The 19,171-nt window shown below is 43.0% G+C and overlaps 1 protein-coding gene, 1 long non-coding RNA gene and 1 pseudogene across 4 annotated transcripts; 2 read left to right on the top strand and 1 right to left on the bottom strand.

Moving 5' to 3' along the window:
• The first annotated feature begins 3,349 nt into the window (after positions 1-3,349).
• LOC119280456 (protein FLOWERING LOCUS T-like) lies at positions 3,350-4,591 on the top strand. The gene is made up of 4 exons (XM_037561296.1): positions 3,350-3,603; positions 3,711-3,772; positions 4,094-4,134; positions 4,280-4,591. Exons 1-4 carry the CDS (start codon positions 3,409-3,411, stop codon positions 4,507-4,509), a joined length of 528 nt encoding a protein of 175 aa, XP_037417193.1. The 5' UTR covers positions 3,350-3,408; the 3' UTR covers positions 4,510-4,591.
• A 3,583-nt stretch (positions 4,592-8,174) lies between these two features.
• On the top strand, positions 8,175-10,073 carry LOC119280457. 3 transcript variants are annotated; one of them, XR_005138088.1, is made up of 4 exons: positions 8,175-8,260; positions 8,337-9,202; positions 9,282-9,410; positions 9,512-10,073. It is a non-coding gene; the product is annotated as an uncharacterized LOC119280457 (long non-coding RNA). The 3 variants fall into 3 exon arrangements; XR_005138089.1 differs by having other exon boundaries at positions 8,337-8,481; XR_005138087.1 differs by having other exon boundaries at positions 8,337-9,410.
• A 4,327-nt stretch (positions 10,074-14,400) lies between these two features.
• Positions 14,401-19,171, bottom strand: part of LOC119279054 — a 21,097-nt pseudogene continuing 16,326 nt past the window's right edge.

Here is a 19,171-nt window from a genome sequence, read left to right on the forward strand (position 1 = left end):
GCAGGAGTGATATTAGCTAGTTCCTGCTATTAGTACTTGTCTCATGTCTGTATTTCGTCCTGAACTTAATTATTAGTGATTTGCTTTTGTGGTCTTAGTTATGAATGCTTATAAATAATCTCATGGCCATGTTGAACTCGATGATATCTTTGCTTTTTGTACAAGTGAATGTTTCTTCTTGAAGCTATTGTTGGTGGTGATTACATAATGATGATAAAAATATATATGATTATTAATTAGCTAGTGTTGTTTTTGGTGATGATATGAGATGCAAGAGTTTTTATATTAAATAAATGGAAAACAATCTCTAAATTAAATGGAAAACATAAAATTAAAGGGAAAATAAATAATAAAACTAAAACCCCCCAAACCTTTTAGTACCGGTTGGTGTTACCAACGAGTACTAAAGGAATCCCCGCCCCCGGCGCTGGCACGTGCCACGTGGTGGCCCTTTAGCGGCGGTTCGTGTAGAACCAGTACTAAAGGTGGGGGCCTTTAGTCCCCACCCTTTAGTGCCGGTTACCGAACCGGCACTAAAGTGCCTTACGAACCGGTGCTATAGCCCGGTTCTGCACTAGTGTAAGAACGGTGCAGTATACATACGAACGGAAATATTTTTCTAGGATTCACCATGTGGAATGTACATACAAACGGCAACGGTTGGGTTTTGATGCCTCACCCGATCGCACACGAGCTCATTTTGCTCCAGCCTTTGTGCCAGGGGGGCCTATCCTCGACGGTTTCTGAGTCATGTAGGAAGGACCCGCTATCGCCCACACTCACTTGACGATAGTTCCAAATGTCGTCGCGAAAAGGGGTTAAAAACCGTGTGTATAACACCTCACTGTACCAGTGCTCGTCTATTACAAATCCTACTAGTAGCCCACCAATGAAATTGGTTGAAGAAATCTCGAGCGACCATCTCCCAGAGGTTGCACCTACAAATAGTATGTGCCTTATCCTCCTCCTTGCGACACAACAACAATGTATGGATCCAGTTAATGGCCTTAAAAATAACCAGCAAAAAAGTTGGAACTTTTGTTTTGTTAAAAATATAATCATTATGAGTGTTCTGAATGGCTCAAAGTAAAGAGCAAATTTCCACACGAATCTGGGACTTCAACTTGGGATGCACTCCGGACGAGGATCTAGGGCATGCAAGTGCGGGGGCAAACAAGTCCCTGGTGCCGCATTTTTATTTTGGCTTCTAATTTCCAAAGTTTTATAGGTTTTAAACAAAAATTCCAAATCAAGTTCTGTTTTTATATTTGTGTTCCATGTGACCGGCACATCCAAATAAGACACAATTTGAATATTTTTGATGACTTCTAAAATTATATGTTAAGTTTCAGTGTTGAAAATTAGTATGGGCGAGCGATAAAAATCAATTATTTTGTGTATACGGCCGATAGAAAAAATTGCTTGAATCTCTAAAACTTGTTGAAACTTGCCAATTTTAGATGGAAAACCTTAAGTTTTATCGCTGAAACTTAACACTTACCATGCCCTCGTTCTGGATTCAACTACTTCATGAACCGCGAGGCAAATCTACCGGGCGGCAGGACTTGACAGATGAGTGCCCCCACACATGCGTGCCCCTGCGAATTTCTGCATGCACTCCCACTAACCAGTTTACAAATATATTCGCTGTCTTGGGTGAGGTAGATTTAAAACTATATGGGCGGATTGCCGTAATATCTTAGTAAGTTGTCAGTGAAGGAATAGATGATGTATCGAGTCCTCATCGCCACAAAAGTAATAGTTAGGTCATCCTTGCAAATTCTATTTTTTTCAGATTGTCTTTTGTTAGGATAACGTTGCGATCTAAATACCACATAAGATTTTTATTCTCAACGGGCTCTCATTTTCCAAATATATTTGTGGTGAAATGTTGCCCACCATTAATGTTGTCCGTATACATGGATTTGACTGCGAAGCCACCAAAAGTAGTCAGCATCCAACAGAATGTGTCTGACTCATTTGAACAAGGTTTAACTAGTTTGTCCATTTGTCCCGGTCAATGGTCTTTGGAAGGCAACATTCAATGGCACCGACCTTATCAAAGAGCCAGCAAAGACAACTTTGCGGTACAAAATATGATAGAGACATGTGTACCACATGACTCGTGGAGTGTCACATAGCCCTGTATCTTCCCAAAACCTAGTAGTTAGGCCATTGCCTACCACAAACGTGTCTATATGAAAAAATTATCATTTTTTACACCCATGCGGCCTTTCCAGAAAGGCGAGTCCTTCGGTTTTGCCTGAACCTCAGTTAGGGTTTTAGAATGAAGGTGCTTATTCCTAAGTAATTCTTGCCAAACTCCATCCTCAGTAAGTATCTTGTATAGCCCTTTTCTCAACAAACCTATTTTTAAACTCAGCGTCTTCAAGCCCTAGACCTCTTTGGTCTTTAGGGCGACAGCGGGTGCCAGCTCGTCAGGCGGTATCTAGACTTACGTTCATGAGATCCAATCTTTTCCTTGCCCCTTTAGGTATTTCAAAGAAAGATAAACACACTTAAACTTGTGAGAACAACATTGATTAGGAACATACTTCTGCTTGCCCCATAAGACATAAGCTTACCAATCCAACAACTCAACTTTTGCTCAAAGCAGTCTTGTGTACCTTTTCATTCCTTATTAAGAAGTTAACAAAAATGCATTGGGATACCAAGATATCTAAATTGGAGAGCCAGATTCAAAACCAAATAGTTGTTTGTACTAATTCTCTTCTTCTTTGCCCTTTCCAAAGCAGAAGTGTTCGCTCTTGTGGAAGTCTCGAGACCAGACAACCGGTCGAATAAACAAAGTGTAAGTTTCATTATTATTTTTTGCACGGTCCACACATGTGCTGTCGACGCCTGATTTGGATGGATCACGTGGGGGTAACATTTTTGAGTGGAAATCTGTTGCAATCTCCAGCACGTGAAGGATTCAGATTCTGCCCACTACTACTACTAGTGTACCACAACTACTTTTGGCTGAACTTATTGGGATGGACCTTTACAGAAAGTTTGATTCCAGAAAAGAGGCGAGGAAGCGTACACTGATTATTTTTGGAAGCGTACACTGATGCATACTTGTAATATTGATTCAAACTCTGGCCGGCGGTAGCACGTTGGCCATCCGATCAGAAATCAGGCAACGTAAGGCAACAGATTCCATGAGATGTCAACATGCCATCTCATGTTAGTGTCGTCCATTGGGGCTTAATTATATATTGGAAAAAAGGAACACCAGAAGTAAGTCGTATCTTTTGATGTCGCGGAAATTTCAGTGCTGGGAAGCTAGCATATAAATAGCAGCAGGGAAGGTGCACATATATAGCCCATACCATATATAGCACGAACCTGTCACGTTCCTTTGTACGGTTGGTTCTAAACCTAATAATAATAAGTATTGGGAGCATGCCGAATTCGAGGGATCCGTTAATCGTCGGGGGGATTGTTGGCGACATCGTCGACTACTTCGATGCGTCGGCACGGCTGAGGGTGCTGTACGGCAACCGCGAGATCACGGTTGGGTCCGAGCTGAGGCCGTCACAGGTGGCGAACCAGCCCACGCTGCACATCACAGGAAGAGCGGGATCACTCTACACGCTCGTGAGTGCTCTACTCTTAAGTATGATTGCATATATCAATATCAGAATTTGTAATTGCTAACACCAAGGAGTGGTCTACTGATACAGACATTCTTAATTTGTTACTAGGTGATGGTAGACCCTGATGTGCCTAGACCAAGCGACCCTTGCGAACGGGAGTATCTCCATTGGTACGAGCTAAATCAAGCTAGCTTTACCTTAGCCACCTCCCTTGTGGGTGAATTAACCTTCTCAAAATACTCCATCCATTTCTAAATATAAGTCTTTTTAGAGATTTTAATAAAGAGTACATATGTATGTATGTAGATGCATTCTAGAGTGTAGATTCATTTATTTTCCTTCGTATGTAGTTCATATTGGAATCTCTGAAAAGACTTATATTTAAGAACGGAGGGAGTAACATGTATATATGTTCCCTTTGTTTTATAATTCTTGTCGTGGTTTTAGTTCAAAAGTAACTCACTGATTCAGTTTAAATCTTGCGCACGTAGGTTTGTCACAGACATACCAGAAGGTGGTGACGTTGGCCGTGGTAAGAAATTAATTTGCCGATCGAGTGCTACATGTGTCATGTCAACTATATACCATATCGAACTATCTTCTTTCTTTCCCCCGCAAAAGAAAAAGAATGTCTTCTTCTTTCAACTAAAAGAGTTTTTTCGGGTGCATGCATCCAGGCACTGAGGTGGTGGCGTACGAGAGGCCGCAGCCGATAGCGGGGATACACCGTTTGGCCTTCGTGGTGTTTCGGCAGGTTGCGCGGGAGGCCATCTACGCACCAGGGTGGCGCTCCAACTTCGTCACGAGGGACTTGGCCGAGTGCTACAGCCTGGGCGCTCCGGTCGCCGCCGCCTACTTCAACTGCCAGAGGGAGGGCAGCTGCGGTGGCCGGAGGTGGCAGGGGTGAACCAAGCTGGCTATAACAACTACGTACACACCATCACGCCATCCAGTGGGATGTGTCGCACAAGATAAATGAATAAAGAAAGTATGTGTAGGCTAGCTAGGTCCTTGTGTGCTGGCTAATTGGCTATCTCGATTGGCCATACTTGTGGCCGAATATACCGTGTACTTCGTGCATAGCCTAAATATTTAATGATCTTGTATGTACTTTTTTTAGGGGAATAATCTACTAGTTTCTGTAGCCACCTTATTTCTCTTTACATGCGGCCTATCCACCGCAACATTGGATTTTATTTCTTCGAATTTATGGCGGGATGCAGCAACGGTGAACGAAAGGTGCATAGGCTTTCGTGGAAGAAGATGTGTACGGCAAACTGGAATGAAGTGATGGTACTCCAAGACCCAAAGGCAATTTAACCGAGCATTGTTGGCCAAACAAGCTTGGCGAATCATTCAGTTCCCATCACTACCACACTGAGCCCCAATGCCGACGGCCCAGGCCGTCAGCATAGCTCTGATTCCCGTCGGCATAGGCCTATGCCGACGGCCCCCGTCGGCGTAGGGCCGTCGGCAACATATGCATCGGCGTACCCCAGGGTCCCGTCGGCATAGAAAGGCCGTCGGCATAGATGCCTATGCCGACGGCCCTGGCCGTCGGCAACACTCCGCGCCTAACAGTGACCACCGGTGCCGCCGTCAAGTGCTGCCAACACTCCTCTCTTTGTGCAAGGGTTCTGAAAGCTTGTTATTTCAAGGATGGGTCGATCTTGAACGCGACATGCCTAGTGGTGGATCCTTTACTTTTCGTAGTATCTTACTAAATGGCAGAGACCTACTTCGAGAAGGTGTGGTATGGAGAATTGGTGATGGTACCGCAATGAATGTGCACCACGAGAACTAGATTCCAAGGAGTGGCAACCTCAAACCACTTGGGCAACAATATGTACAGTGATTTACTGGCGGCCGAGGGATCACAGTGGGATGTACAGAAACTTGAAACAATGTACCGTAGTGGACATACAACAAATTGCCATAGGAGGTCCGGGGCGCTCTGACAATATCACATGGAACTTTACAAAAAACGGTCAGTTCTCTGTGAAGTCTGCCTATCATCTGCGTATGAGCATGAAGGTTTGAAGTACGGACGACCGGGATCTTCAACTACAGTGGCGCAGCATAAATGATGGCTGGCGCTTTGGGGCTCTAACGCTCCGAGCAAGTAGACTTATTAAGCCGGGAGTTATTAAGAATGGACTTGCGATTGGTGCTGAACTGCGCAGGCGACGGATCAAGCCAGGAGTTTTTTGTGTAGCTTGTGGGCAAGAAGAAACTAGTTACCACAGGTTCTGGACCTATCAACATTCTGCAATGGTTTGGAAATGGAGGCTACTCAGTGAGGTGAAGGGAGCTCCAGTGGTACTACCGCCAGCAATGGAGGGAACCCAACAGGTGTGGCTGCAATGATCATGTTCAAGAGTGGCTCTCGGTGCATGCTAAACCGGTTCCGATCAAGGCGATGACACTGGCCGAGCGTTGGAAACAGCCTGAGCAAGGATAGATCAAAGTTAACGCAGACGGAGCTATGTCAAAGAGGCAAGACAAAGGGGGAGATGGAGTGAGTGATCCTACGAGACCATGAAGGTGCTTAAAGAGGAGGGCTACATTATTCTTCCCTGGCATCACTGACCCTGAGGTCTCTGAAGTGTTGGCTGCGCGGCGTGCGGTGCAATTAGCATCTGAACTTGGGGTGCAGAAAATTCAGTTGGAACTTGGTAGCAATGGGGTCGTCTCCATTCTGAATGACATAAACAAGATTCTTACTAAGGTTGGTATAGACTCACACAGATTGCGCACTCTGCGGTGCAACCAATTCAGAGGGCCTTCATGCCAGGATGACATATACTAGAGGGTGTTGTCGTTCTTCAAGAAACTCTTCACGAAATCCACTCGAAGAAATTAGACGGTGTTATCTTTAAAGTGGAGTTCGAAAAGGCCTGCGATAAAGTTAAATGGCCATTCTTACAGCGAACCTTGCGTATTAAGAGTTTTTATACGGCCTGGAGAAAGCAGGTCGAATCCTTTATTAAAAAAGGTAGTGTTGGGATAAAAGTTAATGATGATGTAGGTCGTTATTGCCAAACAAAAAAAAGGTTTGAGACAAGGCGGTCCTATGTCTCCGGTCTTGTTCATTATTGTCGCTGGCATGCTAACACTCCTAATTGGTCGAGCCAAGGAGGATGGTCAGGTGGGTGAGTTAATCCCCCATTTGGTAGATTGTGGGGTTTCCATTCTTCAGCATGCAGATGAAACCATTATATTCATGGAACATGATTTGGGCTAATGCTAGGAACATGAAGCTGGTCTCATGTCCCTTCGCACAACTATCTCGCTTGAAGATTAATTTCAACAAGAGTGAACTGTTCTGCTTTGGACGCGCTAAAGTAGAACATGACAACTATAGACAGTTGTTCGGGTGTGAGTTGGGGTCTCTCCCATTTAGATATTTGGGAATACCAATTCATCATCGGAAGCTGACCAACAAAGAGTGGAAGTGTTTGGAGGATTCATTTGAGAAAAAGCTAAGCTCCTCGAAAGGCAAGCTTATGTCTTATGCGGGTCAGCTAATCCTGATAAACTCTATACTTACAAGTATGCAGATGTTCCTATTGTCCTTCTTTGAAGTACCAGCTGGGGTACGGAAATGACTAGACTTTTATCGTTCAAGATTCTTCTGGCAAAGTGATGTGTACAAATCTAAATATAGGTTGGATAAGTGGGATATAATATGCGTGCCAAAAGATTAAGGGGCACTGGGCATAGAATATCTCGAGATTAGGAACAAATGTTTACTTAGTAAGTGACTATACATGCTATCCATTGAGGATGAGGGGGTCTGAATACGATTATCGCGTAACAAGTATCTACACTCCAATACGCTCGCCCAAGTCACGCCAAAGACGACTGAGTCACCTTTCTGAAAGATGCTCATGCGTACTAAGGTAGCATTTTCCTCGAGGATCAAATTCAATGTTGGGAACGGCAATTTAACTAGGTTCTGGAAAGATACATTGCTATATGAGGTGTCTAAAATGTGCCCATTTGTTAGGCACCATGAAGAAAAAATGTTGCGTTGATGTTGAATATGTGTCAGGGATTATACATTGCAAGGATTAGACGGTCAAGATCACACACTTAAATGAGATCGGGCCAGTGGGGAAGTAACTGGTTGGTTGAAAGACGCCTAGCTTTGGGAATAAACTACGAGCAACCATGAATCTTAAATCACAGAACATCAAATATAGTGGACATCGTGTAACCGTATTGAGCATGCGGACATCATGTAAGCATGCAACCCGTATTGAGCATGCCCGCATGCGACGTGGACTGCCTTGCATGAACACCCAAAAAAACTTTCATACACTATACTTACCGCTCGCCTTGGTCCTTCTTCCTCAACCGCTCGCATCTGGCTCTCCTCCGGCTGTAGCGTCGCACACTGCGGTGTCCCCGCAAGGAAGCTAACTATCTACGGCTCCCCGGAACTTTCAAGACCCGAAACTTCAGGGGCTGCCCGAAACTTTCTGACCATGCAGAAATGTGTGGTGACGGCTCGATTTGGGGGCTAGCTATAAATAGCCCCCTTATTCCGGTGACCAGGATGTGTGGTAACTTCTTCATTGATTGTAACTCAAGTTTTTCGGAGATCTTCCTCCCCTTTCACTCAAACTTGTTGATATTTGGGGACTCAAAGACAGGTGCCCGGTCTATACTCCCACCAAAGAAAAAGTTGATTCCCCCTTGTTTATTTGATGGATTTTGTTACTCTTGCAGATTGGAGACTCCTAGACGGTAGGAGTCCTCGGTGAGAAAATGATTTGTGATTTTTCCCGTCGTTTGTGAAGGTTTTGAGATCGCCTCCAGGTATACCACCAGTGATTGGGAATCACCTTCTTGGTGATATCTCAACAAGAAGAGGGTGAGCTTTCATGGTGTTGATGTGCCTTTATGGTAACACCCACCCCTCCAACATTGACTAGTTTCTCTCCAAAGAAGCGACCATTCGGATATTATCGTCTCAGGTGTTTTCGGTTATATCTAGCCCCTAACTCACCATATAGATTGTTTATCTCACTACAATTGTTTAAGATCTGGTAAGTAAGGGGTTAGTAGAAAACCAATTATTGGACTAGTATTACCAAAAAAAATCACGTGGAGAAATACTTTTTATGAGTGTGGTACTATTCGAATCAATTGAGTTAAACCTAGCAAAATTGGTGTGATTTGTGTCAATCACGATCCCTAGATAAGATACTGTTTGTAGAGATTGATTCGTTGTAATCCTATAATCAATTGTAACATTAGCGATCAAGTGTCATCCATGTATAAATACGAGGCAAATCCCTACGGGGTATCTCACAGCAAAACATTGTAGTATTTGAGTTGGTAACAGAGGCAAGATGCCGCAGCAACGACAGAACCAACCTGAAGTCCCAAGTTTGATCCCTATTCAGACATTGTGTCGCAACCGCTTCAATCATGTGTACTAGTTCATGTCCATAGTGTACTACAAACCAGTGCTGCGGCGTCGCTGGAACGCTCACGATGATCCTCGGGCTGGAGCACATGATTAAAGCGGTTGCGGCATTGCCTGAGTTTGGAGCAAACATGGCTCTTGAGATTGCTTCCGCCATTGCCGCGTATGCGCCCACCTAGGCCACATAAAATGCACATTATTTGATTTCAGACCAGATTACATTGTGGTGCAAATGTGTGCAGGATTCGGTGGAGGTTCACTTGACACTTGAGAGTTCAAGGATGGAGGCGACATGCTTCAAGAAACATGATGGAGTAGCCCATTTCAAAACTTGGAGTAGCAAGCTCTGTTTGCCCTCGGTTTCTGAACTTGTGTGTGGAACATCATTTCTGGACTTGGCTTACCATATCTGTAGCTAGCTTTGTTTTCTTACTTCTTCCTGAATGTTTCGATGATGATCTCAACTTTGCAGGCCAGAAGTCGATGGGAGGTCGAGTCGTGAAACAGCAGCAGCAGCAACGAAGATACTGCTGAACCTTCCTCGCTCACCTGCTCCCGCTGCTGCTGACCCTTCTCGTGATGCTCGTCCTACTCCCCACCGGAGCTAACCACGACCGACAACGACAAACAGGGCAGATTGCGATCTTTCCTGACCTACTGCAGCAACAAACAGCACAGCACATTACTCTGTCTCCATGTCTGAACTTTTGTTTGAAACAAAGTTCCTGAACTTCCTAATTAACATGTTCTAATCCCAGCGCGCATTGTGCTAGGAGCACCTCCGATCCTTCTCTGTGAATGTTTAAGAGGAAAATCAACCTTGCGTCGCTACATGTAAGAGAGAGGCCTATGGGCGACGCTACAGGTTGTGTGGGTGTGTAACTTAAATAGCAAACAGTGATTTGGGTTTGTGACACAGACCACAAGAAGAATGGCAAAGCTTTCTATCTGCTATGGGAAGGCCACCTCTCCTTTGCTTCTTCTTGTTGATGATACTTGTTCTATTCTATCTGTGTACAACCCATGGAGTTTCAGTTATGGGAAGGCCATCTCTCTCTCAATAACTTCTGTTGTGAATTGATGAAAGTTTTGCACTGACATTGTTTGAGATGTCGCATACATTTTTCTGAATGGCACAAAACACTTTTTTAAAATTATGAGAACATTTTTTTTACATTGCATAAATTTTTTGTTCTACAAAAGTGAATATTATTTGAGAACATTTTTTGGAAGAAAACTGAATATTATTTAAAACATGAGGATACTTATTTTTTTTGAAAAGACAGACATCTTTTACGAATTACTAACATCTTTTGAAAACGTGATCATTTCTTTAAAGTGAATATTTTTTGAAAAATGAACATTTTGTCAGAATATTGAACATTTTAAAATTTGTGAACAGAAAGTATTTAAGTAAGTATATATAAATAAACTTTGTGCAAACTGTGGACGCGCTAAGTGTGACAGCCTGGTTTTTGCCTTCTCTCTTTTTCCGGATTTCTTTGCCTTTGGATTTGCCGTTGAATTTTGAATCAATTCACTTGGACTTAAACACTTGGGCATGTCCTTCATTTTCACCCAAGTGACCCATCCCTCTCACAATCATCATTTCCTCTCTGAAAAATCCCAAAATGGCTCAAGGAATATTTTTCATAAATAAAAACTATTCTTGTTCTTCTCTGATTATCACTTCGGCAACATATGCTCCAAAGCAACCCTCATTTTTCTTGCTCCTAAAAATCTGAGAAAATTCCCAAATATTCTTTGAACCTTCGCACACCTCCCTGTGCAAAATTATTTCATACTTATTTGGAATATTTTTGCTACGAAAAATTATTTCTGTTCTGGCCTCAAAATGCAGTTTCTACAGCAAGTATATTTTTCCTTGCTCTGATGAGGCTGATTTTTCTTGAGCTTGATTACCCTCCTAAGAAAACCTTAAACAGAGGAAATTAGCCATGATCTCCTTCTAGAAACTAGCCAAACATAGTGCCAAATTTTCTGACCAGAAACTTGCTCGCAAGCTCTTGTTAAATCTGGTCGGCCTGGTAGTGTGGGATCTTTTTCCCTAGACTAAACACTGCACGGACAACACGAGGGACAAGGTTTGGCATCGCATGGACGTCGTTTTGACCATGCCAGCGTGGTGACCACGTGAAGACACGGCCCCTGGCACACGTTCGACGCGCTCTGAGCTGCGTCCGCGCATCTGTGCAGCGCGTGCTCGTCTCAGAGCTCACCAACGACTGCCGCACCACGCCACCTCCATCGTTTCTTCGCCCTTGATCTCTCCCTGGCGCTTGCCGACGTCGGAGTCGCCGCAGTGGGCACGAGCATGACGCGGCCAAAGCCATAGTGCGCCCCATGCCACTGTCTTCGTCCGCGCCCGCGCTCCTGTGCTCGTCCGCATGCTCCATAGTCTCCGCGTGAACACTGAGCCTCTCCACGCCTCGCTGACACCGCTCGTCGTGGCTCACCGGCTTCCAGAGAGCTCCGGCGGAGCTGAGACCCTCACCCCCCTCCGCGTATAAATACCAAGCCCCTGGCCTCTCCAAACCCATCCATCCACTCCACCAGCCACCACAAGCAGTAGAGGAGCTGTAGCCCGACCGGGCAGGCCTCGGACCGCCATGCTCAAGCTCGAGCTAGCTGGCAATCCCCTCTGCTTGCCCCCACCTCTCCGCTCCACCTCGAGCTCCATTGACTTCTCCGGCGACTCCGTGGAGGTCTGTTGGTGCCTGCTGACCAGGTTGGAGCCCCTGGAGCTGCCCCTATCCGTCGTCGTCTTCTTCTTCGGCGAGTCCCGACCGCAGCTGCCGCTTGGGAGGTTGATTTCGAGCTGCTCCAGTCACCTCTCGGCGAGCCACATGTACAGGCAGGTGTGACGTGACCCCCTCTTGCTTTCCCTTCCTCTCAGATTGGCTGAGGAGCCTTCCTCGCCGGCGTGAGCTCCGCCGGAGCACCGCCACCCCTCTGTTTCTCTCCCCCTCTCTCCACACCCGCCAGGTGGGCCCGCTGCCAGCCTCTCCACTCGCGCCCAAAGCGGTAAGAGTGGAGGCGTATTCTGAGAATACGTTTTTGACGTCACCCCCCTAGATTATTTTATTTGAATTTAATTCAAATATTTTCATCAGCAAACATTTATTGCAGCTAACTATTCATCAAGAAAGCTATCATTAATAGGTTGTGGGTCATCAAGAATATTTTCAAGCCTAGACAAGTTATCAGCTACGGGGTTCTCTGCTCCTTTCCTATCAGTGATATGCAAATCAAATTCTTATTGTAGAAGAACACACCTAATGAGTCTAGGTTTAGCGTCTTTCTTTTTCATAAGATATTTTATAGCAGCATGATCAGTGTGAACGGTCACTTTGGAATCAACAATATAGGATCTAAATTTATCACTTTGGAATCAACAATATAGAATTTACATTCTTTTGAAATGAGTGAATTTTTTTCAACTGTCATGTAAACTTTTCGAATGGTGCATAACATTTATTTTAGATACCATGCAAACACTTTATTACATTGTATAAACAATTATTTAAATATCACATACATACTTTTGAAACAAGTGAACGTTGTTTTAAAATGTAAAGTACATTTTTCTAAATGGCACGAAACACTTTTTATAAAATTATGGGAAAAAATTTAAAATTGTATTTTTTTCTGAAAATGACACGAACATTATTTTTCAAGTGTGTGAACATTTATTGAATGTCATGAACATTATTTTGAAATGCCATAAACATTATTTTATAGTTGTGCGAACACGTTTTTACAATACATGAAAATATTTAAATTATAAATTGTGTTCTCAAGGTTTAAATAAAATATATTTAGATTTCATAAATAAAAATAATAGTAATAAAGCAATAAAAATTTAGAAAACTGTTCTGGGAGCCAACCCTCCCTCCCAGAATGGGCCAGCCTCTTTAGTGGTTCTAAGGCGAGGGGCTCTTTCATCTGGCTATAAGCGAGAGAAAGCGTCTACCCTACAAAAAAAAATCGTCTCCCCTACAAAACTGCTCCGCGAGCACCCTTAACGAACGCTCTCTATGTCAAATTCGCCCTAATTCAAATAGGGCGACCCCCAACTAGCCCTGCCCATGTAGCAAGTCTGCGCCTACTATATGGTGAGCCGGTCCTATTGCGAGTGTGTTACTGGAGTGGCTCGCGAACTGTATGCTTTTTTTTCATTTGGCTTTTCTAAAAAACACAAAAAGTTATTATTGAAGTGAATATTACTCGCTCTTATATTATGGGACGGAGGGAGTATATGATAACATTTTTTAAGGGAAGTAAACATTTTTAAAACATGGACAGTTTTTCAAAATTCTGAAAATGTAAACATCTTTTAATATTACTAACACCTTTTGAAAACTTGAACATTTTATTCAAAAGTGAATATTTTTTAAAATGGAAACATTTTGCAGTTTATTGAACATTTCTAAAAAAAGCAAACATTTTTAATGTGCGAACAAAAAGTATGTAAGTTAGTATATACGCCCGTAGACAATGAAGGCCGTGGCGGCCACTAGTCCCATTCACTTGGCAGCGGTAGCATAGCGGACTGCAAGCGTTGTGAGAGCACCCTTCTACTTTATTCTAAACTCTTCCATACGGTGCAGAATGCTTAGATACTTGCTTATAAAAGTTTTAAAGCACCCTTCTACTTTATTCTAGACTCTTCCATACGCAGACTCTCCTAGCTTCTTTTTCTATCCAAACTATCATTCTTTTTTACTTTGTATTCAAGTCTAAGTACCTTCATAAATCATATTTATCTTTGCAGATAGAACATTAGCTTTGAGATAGCAAAAAAAGATACCCTTCCAATATATTTTACAGTAACATGTCTATCTTTGGTTATAATTTTGCTAGTAGAATTTAGCATTGGTGCTTAAGTAAAAATCAATTATTTCCTAAACACATAATTCTGGATGGTATGATCAACTTCGTTGCCAATAGAGTTTTCCACCATCGTGGTTGCTGCCCTGGCCGAGGTTGCAATGTCAAGGAGGTTCAACTCTGAGAGCGGAGGATAAATTCACCTTTCATGGCTGACCCATTTGGGAGCATCACGTTCTGTTTCTATCGTGAACAAATAATAATGCCTCGAAATAATGGATAAAGCCACCATGCGGTGGATTTGCACAAATTGACTCATCATAGTTGAGCTTTTCCTTGAAAAACTGGGAGCTTTACAGTCAAGCCTTTGACCGACTATTTGATAACTGATTATGTGGTAGTAGAAAAGGGTTTCAACCCAAATGTACAGTGATTGGTATATGCTAAAGTACAAATAAGACAAACTCGCAATTAAAATACACAAGATACTAGTATTGCACACAGTTGCATATATTATTATTTTTATTAATTTTGTATATGTTCACCTATCCAATTGTCTATTATCCAGTCACGCCATTATGGATCGATGTTGTCAACATCTTCAGGGCTGCCGCATTCTTAATAATCCTGATGGACTCAACAAAATCACCCAAAAGTTGATGACAATCTTGAAATTGTGCGTCATCAACTGAAAGAACTACCTTGATATCACTACCATAATTATGGTAGTGCACAGTCAAAGCCAGCATACAAAAATCCAGACAGTTAGAGGAAACATGGAGTAAGATGAATAAACACAAAGCTAGTTTTGTTTTCTCAGACGCATGATAAGGATGTTATTGTCATAAAGTAAGATAAGAGGGCATATGTTTTGGATGTAAGAACATGGATGACTTACTTGTGGTTGGCCGTAGATGCTGGGTGCCCACATAACGTCATATGTTCAGCTGGCCCAATTGCATTTGAAAATATTATGGTTGTACGTGTGAAAAAGCAGCGAAAGATAAATGTTCCTGTCTGCTTTCATTGAAAATCGTTACAATTAATATAAACATGAATATATAGATACAGTGATTGTTCCAGGTATGTGCAATGTAATCCTGGGAAGAGCATATAATATTAATGTACAAAAGGAGCAGGTAATATACCTTGAGACCAAAGCATTTGACTAAGAATTCACCAATCACTCGGGTGAGCATCACTGCTAAAGACTTCTTTTTCCTATGCATGAACCTTTTTGCCTCGTGAACATACTCAAGGGGATCATCTTGCAAGGTTATATTAAATGGGCAGAGGAGACCGGTAAGTTGATTTCCTGTCTCTACCTTGGTAACATATGTCTGTTCATAGTTGTAAGAAGAAAATTAATGTAATTTATAGTATTAGTTAAACAAATTTGTGTTGAAGCACGTGTTACTAGGTTTACATTTGTATGCCACTCAATTAGTATTTACTATTACTTATCTGAACCAAGAAAATAAAGTTCTTACTTGTTTGGTAGAGACAGGCCTTGCGTCGACAAGGACACGTGAACGCAGACCGATTGTCTAAATATTACTGTCACCTAAAATTAAATATAAGAAAGCAAAGTGTAAGAAATGTGTGTCTATAGAACAAACATCCATTGTCGTTACCGGAAAAACTACTTACCAGACTTTCTAAAGTAGTAATGTGAAAGAGCTGCCGAAGTCACACCGACTAGCACGTCGTTGATAGTCTGTGAAAATGAAAGGAGGGACACAAATGTCCTGTATATGAGTCAAATGAAGACACGACATCGATCAGATGAGACACATTTATACACGGCTTGATTAGGGGGTAATGGCCATGCTATTCAATAACTAGTCATGAAACCCACACATTGTGTGGGCAACATAATTAAAGAAAAATGCATTTCCAATTTTATATGTTTTTTCATAAATTGTTTTGAAGAGACTTTAAATTGTAGAACTAATTTTTGTTCTATTTACCATGTTATATTGTCCACTTTAAATATTGTTTTTAGTATATCTAAAGGTTATCTTGAAAACTACCAAAGTAATATGTAGACTTTGTGCTTGTGGTTTATACTGAAAATATCTGTAAACCTAAGAGGGTGACCTATGCATTTGCGCGTCTAGATTTCTAAATAATATTCAAAAAATCAAGTTTTGTAGTCATTATTTTCCAATGTATAAGTAACATTAGAACTGGCATTATCGCGAAGAAACTAGAGAATAAAATGATACTACTTTCACTTGGCCAATAATATTTCTTATATTTTTTCGGGTTCATAGCCAAAGTTAGAAAAGAACAATTGAATATTGCTTGGCGTTTATTCCTGTAAGCTGTTATCTATCGTTAAATAAATCATAGAATAGATACTACCTATAAAGATTAAATGACTTCTGTACCAAGTTCATACTTTGTTTTTGGAATCCTATATTCCAATTCTAATTTTATCATAAATTTATTGTTTTGAGAGGATTTAAAATGTAAAGTAATTTTTGATATTTTTTGTCACATGCCATAATAACCATTTTAAAATGTTATTTTCACCTTCCCTCAAAAGTTTTTCTAGATAACTGCCAACATACTACTTAAAAAAATCATGTAGTCCTTGCATCCGTGATTTCAATTGCTATCTGTAAGTAAATGGAAAAAAATATCAGCAGCTTTACGTACGCAATTCATGGCAGTTTTGATGAACTTGACATCGTCAAAGCTAAGGGTCCGATGCACGAAACGCTTGCGGCGGCGAGTCTCGCCACCGTCCGGTGGACGCATGAAGAGAGTGGGTGGGTCACTCAAGAACAGTATTGTCGCGACAATCAACGCCATGTCCACAAGTGTGTGCCAAGCCAGCACAAAATAGGACCAATCCCACGCGAACAGCGCGAGATAATCACCCGAAGACAGCGGAGGCCGTGGTGGCAGCTGGTAGATCGCGCCTGTGCGCTTGGGTGGTGGCGGCATAGCTGGCAGCCTTGCTGGATTGGCCATGCTGCGTGATGATGCCACCAGGAGAGTCGTGATGGACGTGCCGTCGCCAATGGAGTGGTGTAGACGGAGCACCACCTGGAGGCCGCCTTGGAGGTCGGGAAGTCGAGGAAGTGGAACTCCCAGAGAGAACGGCACCTATCCATCGGGAGCAGGGACAGCGATGCCACGTAGTCCTCCACGGCCTTTTCCGGATCGGATGCCACGGCAGCAGCATCCAGCCTTGGGACGACGATGTGCTCGTCCACGTTTACAGCCGTTTGCACCCATCGCGGCTTGCCATCCTTGGCGGACTCGTCCATTACCTGTACATGCAGGTGTTAAAAAGGTAAGAATGAGATGCATAAAATACAACTATATTTTCAGTTAATGCCATCGTATAAATTCTCACAGGATAAGGGTAAGAATATGTAGTATGTTCTGTATGTTGTTGCAATATAATATGGATATGTGTCTTAATTTATATACAAGCCAACAAACAGGATAAGGGGCAACTCAAACCAAGTTTATGTTGCCGGGTAACTATTTCTTTTTCGATGCCGGCACGGAAGACGGGCAGGTTCACCGGCGTGCCGAGCCCCATCACGAGGACTATGCAGATACCCATCTCTTCCATACCTCTTCCGGTAAGACAACCTCGCACAGCGAAACTGACAAGGGAGTAAGAAGTGTTCTTTTTGTACTCATGACGAGACAATCAAACACCTCTTTTTCCAATGCAAGTTTGCACGTTCTACGTGGTCAGTCATCCAAATAGCGTCAAATTTGTATCCGCCCACAAGTGTTGCCAATATTTTTGGTCATTGGTTGGACGGTATTCCAAATAGGTTCAAAACGGTAATAAGGGTGGGAGCGTATGCCTTAATTTGGTCGCTTTGGCTATGTAGAAATGATTTGGTTTTTAATGATAAAAATGTTTCCTCTACAGGTTATTTTCCGGTGTACGCACTCGCTACGTATGTGGTCTATGCTACAACCGCCGGAGTACCAACCGCTGTTCATGGTGGTGTGTACGCGATTGGAGCAGGTGGCTATGGAGATTTTTCCCCAACATGGGTGGCAGCATAACCTACGGATCGATCCACCACCTTCTTCGACATAGGCATAGTGTCGGTCTAAAGGACTCTACTGTTGCCGATTTGTCGATTTTTATTTCATGTTTTTTTGTCAGACTTCTGAATTTGGCTGTGTGCATCTTAATTATGCAGAGGCCGGGTGTTACTCATAATGCTTTGTATCCGCTTGATGCTACATTTTAAGATAATAAAGTCGCCCTTTATCGGAAAAAAAGCCACCCCACAAGGAAAACTATTTCCTAACCTATCTACAGCCGACGCTGAAGCACCAGGGATCTCCACCCCTCCTTGCCACCGGAGCAGCAGACGAGAGGAGGAGATCCCATGGGTTCATCGTCCGCGGTTGAGGTTGGGAAGCTATTCTCCGCCCTGTTCATGGCTCACGGGAGAGAAAACTGGGTCCTGGGCAACAAACTGGGTAAAATATGCTTACTTTGGGCAGGTTGGATACTTAGGAATGGAAATAACAGATAAAGAGATTGAGACAAAAAACTATATGTCCCTCCGTTCCTAAATATAAGTCTTTTTAGAGATTTCAACAAGGGACTACATACGGAGTAAAATGAGTGAGTATACACTCTAAAATATGTCTATATACATTTATATGTTGTAGTTCATTTAAAACCACTAAATAAACTTATATTTAGGAACGGAGGGAGTACATACAGTTGGAAGATATGTTTCACGCACTGTTTATCATTGATACCGAGTTACAATATATACACTGGAGATTACAACAGCCCGAGCTATACTCAAGGGCGACATGCATAACAGACGCACGAAGAGAGGCGTCGTGGAAGCGATCTGGTGCAGCCGCAGGACTCGGTCAGGAGGGTGCAGTCGTAGTTGTAGGAGCCGTTTTCCAACAGCCCCCCGCAGCCGAAACGGGATCGGCCACTGGTGGAAAAAGGGCCTTTGGTCGCGGTTCGCAACTGCCATTAGTTGCGGTTGCGCAACCGCGACCGAACGGGCGCGACTAAAGGCCCCACCCTTTAGTCGCGGTTGCTTAAGAACCGCGACTAAAGACCCGTCCACATGGGCGCCAGGTGGCCGTCGGGGCGGAGGACCTTTAGTCGCGGTTCTTCTGGCCAACCACGACTAAAGGCCGCCGCAGGTTTAGGGTTTTAGCCCCCCCCCCCCCGCCCCCCTTAAACCTGTTTTCTGTTTAATTTGTATTGTTTTTTTTTGTGCTTTATTTTAATTTTGAAGGAGTTTCACATATTCTA

Source organism: Triticum dicoccoides, chromosome 3B (genome assembly GCF_002162155.2).
Source record: "Triticum dicoccoides isolate Atlit2015 ecotype Zavitan chromosome 3B, WEW_v2.0, whole genome shotgun sequence".
NCBI lineage: Eukaryota > Viridiplantae > Streptophyta > Magnoliopsida > Poales > Poaceae > Triticum > Triticum dicoccoides.